Source organism: Pinus tabuliformis, chromosome 5_2 (assembly GCF_031772625.1).
Source record: "Pinus tabuliformis cultivar Carrire ecotype Pingquan chromosome 5_2, CPIR1, whole genome shotgun sequence".
Classification (NCBI taxonomy): domain Eukaryota; kingdom Viridiplantae; phylum Streptophyta; class Pinopsida; order Pinales; family Pinaceae; genus Pinus; species Pinus tabuliformis.
In genome coordinates, this window is record NC_142306.1 from 220412812 (window position 1) to 220417907 (window position 5096).

Here is a 5096-nt window from a genome sequence, read left to right on the forward strand (position 1 = left end):
GAAATATATCCATGTATTCCTTGAGAATTCATTTACAAATGAAACATAGTACACATATCTAACCGATGGTGGAACAACCACATGTCCAAACCCATCATTATGCACTAATTGCACTATTCCCTATGTTCTTTTATCACCAAAGTACAACCTCACCTAATTTTCCTTCCAATATAAATAATGTTGATAAAAGTCAAAATCCAAAGAGCAATTTAACATAGCATCTATCATACCATTACCTTGAAATAACCCACAACCCTTCTCTCTGATATGTCATAGTTTTTGATGCCACATCATACTCTTTTCCCCATAAACTATATTATGCTTTCCTTCTTTTTCTCCTAGTAGATTATACAGAGTTCCAATCCAAAATTCCCTCATCTATAACATTTTCCCTCAAACCATCCTACAAATATCTTTTTCAAATATTATTTTTACACCTACATCACTCAAGTTATTCACAAAGATCAAACTTTTAGGATTCTTTTTATTTTTTATCGCCATAGAATCTTCTTATCTCTAAATAAAAAAACTAAACTCAAATAAACTAAACTCAAGTATAGAAGTATAGAAGATATGATTGCAAACTAAAATATCAAAACATATGAAGCTCCAAAAAAACAATTAAGCAACATAATTTTACTATCCTTTTCTTTATTTAGAGGTTGCTACATTGTCTCTTCTTGCAGAAAGAGTTCATCCTCAATAATAACTAGTTCATAGTGTGAATGAATGAAGATTGAACAGTGACCCCACGTGTGTTAGAAGGCTTGGATCTCCCAAAAACGACCAATACCTTCAGCTACTTTCTAATAGGAATCTTCACTACATCTTAGCGAGTGAGTTCGACATGTGAGAATCACACAAATAAATTAAAAATAGCACCAATTGAATTTCCAAAATGCATAAAGTAGTATTTTGTGAAGTTTTAATTGCTTAGTTAGAGGTGTTGATGATGACAAAGTTTATATTAAGTATATTAAGTATTGAATATATATTTCTATTTTGAAATTTATTTTATTTAAAATAAATATTTGAAAATTTTATTTGTGATAAATATTAAAATATTTTTAAAATATTTATATTTTTATAAAATATTATATTTTAATTTTATATTGAATATTTTGAATATTGAATTTATTACAGATTTTTTTCTCATACAATAAACATAGTATATTTATATTAATTATATAAATGGTAAATATTTATAGACATTAATTTATGATAAGAATCAAAACACATCCTTAATACATTTTTTACTAAAACTTTATATTATTATAAGACTTTGTTATAATATAATGACTTAATAAATTATAAATAAGTTTTATTACAATAATATGAATCAATATCATAACTTATCAATATTATATTTCTCAAAAATCATAACTCATTTCATATAATATTTGTTTATATAACATTTTTTTCTACTTAATCAATTTAATTAAAATATATAAAACTTAAAACTAATTAAAAAAAATCAATCTTTCACTTAAATTTATTATTAAAATATTTTAAAAAATAAATCCTTCCTATCCACTTAACCATTATTAATAGTTAAATGAAAATTCCAAAAACAATATTTTGCAGACTTACACGTATCTAGGTAAACCGGTTAGCACACTATCAATATTGCCTTATTATAACATAGTTAATTTGAACTTTTAATAATATGTGATCCAATTTTGGAAGGGCAGAAAACAACCTTACGATCAAAATATGTAAAATTATTATTTACACGCGGTTTCGTGAAGTTACGCACGTTGTATTACTGAAATGCCAGCAGAACGTGGTAATTATATAAGAGGTCAAACTTGGAGAGTATTCACCTTTCTATCTCACACGGGGAGTTGGTGATTACACTTTGGCACCCACCTGGTGGTTTTTCACGTCACGATCTCGTTGTTACCTTTGACGTCCATGGAAAAATCCGCCGGTTGTTTCATCTGAGCAAGAAAAATCTGGCACGCAATGACATGGAGCGCAATTCATGGAGATGAACCAATCCTGTCAGACACGTATAAAATGTGGATCGCAGATGTTTTAAATTAAGGTAACCTAATGTTTGATGGCCAGATTCATTTTATAATGTTATTGCGCAGGGGTTTGGAGTAGAAATTTGATGAATCTCCTACATACTGGCAAACAGAACGCGCACATTTTACCTGTGTAAAGCAATGGCATCGCTGCCCTGTCACTTAGTCAAATATTAGGTTGACGATCGAACTTCCAAGTACAGATGAAGCGAATTGAATATGAAAAAAAATGGAAAGCAAATGGACCAGTTACTGTCATTCTAATGCATTCGGATTCGTAAAAGACATTTTCCACGTCATAATCCCATGCAACAATTCTTTGGAATTCGGAAAGCAATCTTAGCTGTACACAGTCTTTTCATGGTGCATGAGTTTTTTATGAATGGCCCACTGTTTCTCTATCATTTCTATGGTGCACAGCCTCTACTCCACTATCACCTTTCTTCACTTACAGCTGCACACCACACAGGAGCCTTTCAAACCTTCCAGGACCCTTCCTTTGTTGGTCAGTAAATGTGTCAACCAACCCATATAACGCCTCTTATATTATTCAAATGTTCACAGGCAGCATTCATCATTTCCAGTCAAAAAATTATTCCACCCAGCTGCCAAAGAATCAGATTTGGAGATTCTTCTATTCGGCATGCATCTCGGTGGACAGTAGAGCATGAAACCCTATGATTTTAGGTTTGGGCTTTGTCGTCATGTTGTTCTTTTTCCATTTGTTTGGGATAGATATGACACGAGTCACACCTTAATTACTCCACGCGATTAAAAAAAGATACACAGATCTGATCCTGTCGTATGTACGACAGAACAGACTCAGGCAAGTTATCTTGCTTTACACGACGCTCCAGCATCTGATTATCCAACGCGCACGGTGAGGAAACAGAGAAGATGTGTGCCTCGTGACTATAAATTGCCCTTAAACCTTTCAAGAATTTCCACCATCGAGGAGACAAATGCCATCATTCTCTTCTCCGCTCTCTTAGCTTCCTCCATCTTGGTGCTTGAGTTTTTTACTTTCTTAGATTTTTGATATAGGAAACATGGCTAACTACGTACAGTTTTCTGTGGGCATTCTAGGTGCTTGCTATTTTCTTTCATTCTTTTTAAGTTTTGCCATTCAAAATGCTTTCATTCGCTGCATTTCAGTTTCAGTTCGTTTATTGTGCTCTTCACTTGCATAGTTCTTTAAAGCATTGAACAATGACTCAAAACACGAGCGCTTTGTATGGTCTAATGTATCAGGAAACGCAGCTTCCTTACTGCTCTATGGAGCCCCAATGTAAGGCGATTCATTTTTTTTAAGTATCCTTTTATGAAATTTTCAGCTGAGATCAACTAATGTGGTTGTGTAAATTGAACTATAATTCTAACTAAATATTTATATGCAGCATTACTTTTAGGAGAGTGATTAAGAAAGGATCGACAGAGGATTTCTCAGGCTTCCCCTATGCAATAGCTCTGCTAAATTGTCTCCTTTATACGTGGTATGGGTCACCGCTGATCAGTAATGGCTTCGAAAACGTCTTGGTATTGACTGTTAACGGCGCTGGAATCATTCTCGAGCTTCTGTTCGTTACTATATATCTGAAATTTGCTCCACGTCAATCCAAGGTAGGTTTCAAGTCTTACATTCTCTTATCAGTTCATCAGTTTCTCCATCGGCTTTACTGCATAAGTTGAACTAATCATCTCACAGCTTCTCCGAAAAATCATCATTATATAACAGAGGACTGCTAAATGTCGAGCAAAGAGCTCAAGAGAAGACTGGCTTGAACATATTGAATTCATTGTTTGTTGTTCAGTTAGCAATGGTGACAATACTCGTGGGTGTAATGATGGCGTTTGCCTCTATCGCAACATTATCTCAGCTTGCTCTTCATGATCACAAGAGTAGAAAAACGCTGGTAGGGACTTCGGGAATGATCGTCACAGTCGTTATGTATGCTTCTCCTCTTTCCATCATTGTAAGTATATTTCTGGGCGTTGTTACGTTCAGCAATGGAATTTACAAGGTCTTGTTCGAATATTTGAATCAACTATTTGTTTTGACGAGTATCCCATTCTTTAACGTGAGCAGAAATTGGTGATACGGACTAAGAGTGTGGAGTTCATGCCGTTCCATTTCTCCCTGTTCGCATTTATTAACAGTTGTTTATGGATGACTTACTTCCTTTTGGACAAAGACCTCATATTGGCGGTAACAAAAATATACAGCAACCTTTTCTACATACTTTCTTGCATTTTTCATGGAATCGTAACTAAAGATATCTATAAATACTGAGTTTCATACTGTGTTCCGGTCAATACAGTGTCCAAATATAGTTGGTCTACCATTGGGAATAAGTCAGATAGTGTTGTATTGTATGTACCGGAAGCAACCAATTCATGAGGAACAGAAAATACTTGACCGACTTGACCCAGAGATTGGATTGAAAGAGATCCCCAATTCAGACGAAACAAATTCTAACAACCAACAGAGCATGGAAATGTGGATCAACGTCGTGCGTGAAGATAAACCCAGAAATGGTTAAGGCATGCACTCGATAAACCCAGAAGTGGTTAAGACATGCACTCGATCAGCCAAAAGTCCAAATGCGGAGGAGTCTGAAAATATTTTGTGGCAGTGTGCATCCTCTCGGATATAATGCATGCAACCTTTTATCGGTATTGTTTCGGGGCCATTGTCCTGTTTGTCGCAATAATTTATTTTAAGAACTCATAATACAGTTATAAGCCTTTTACGGCTTTGATTGATCTTTTAGATAGCCTCACTATCTTGAGGGGCTCCCTTTATGCTTATGTATAATTGATTTGGTTAGTAAAATGAACAATACCGCAATTCCGAAAAGACATCTTGTGGGCTATATGTATTCCAGCATTGGGTTGTCAGATTCTAATTGCTTCAGAATCTGTTGGTCTATATCTAACAGCTTGGAAATTGTGATCGGTTTATATCGATATGGATATTGAATGATGGGAAAAGTTAACATTACTTTATTATTAGTTGTGTATATCTGTATGCATATTTAATGATGAAGATTTTATTAATATCCATTT

General features: G+C 34.2%; 1 protein-coding gene across 1 annotated transcript; it reads left to right on the forward strand.

The window, feature by feature from the left end:
* Positions 1-2995: 2995 nt before the first annotated feature.
* On the forward strand, positions 2996-4878 carry LOC149158331 (bidirectional sugar transporter SWEET3b-like). The gene is made up of 6 exons (XM_089437736.1): positions 2996-3116; positions 3282-3318; positions 3428-3650; positions 3842-4003; positions 4117-4236; positions 4349-4878. The coding sequence occupies exons 1-6, from the start codon at positions 3080-3082 to the stop codon at positions 4568-4570; spliced, it is 801 nt and encodes a 266-aa protein (XP_089293862.1). The 5' UTR covers positions 2996-3079; the 3' UTR covers positions 4571-4878.
* Positions 4879-5096: the final 218 nt, after the last annotated feature.

What these genes read in the sequence shown, in the direction of transcription:
- LOC149158331 (XM_089437736.1), top strand. Translation starts at nt 3,080, where the DNA reads ATGGCTAACTACGTACAGTTTTCTGTGGGCATTCTAG. An exon ending in TTGCTCCACGTCAATCCAAG is followed by an intron (nt 3,651 to 3,841) that starts GTAGGTTTCAAG and finishes TTTGTTGTTCAG; the next exon opens with TTAGCAATGGTGACAATACT. An exon ending in ACAAAGACCTCATATTGGCG is followed by an intron (nt 4,237 to 4,348) that starts GTAACAAAAATA and finishes CGGTCAATACAG; the next exon opens with TGTCCAAATATAGTTGGTCT.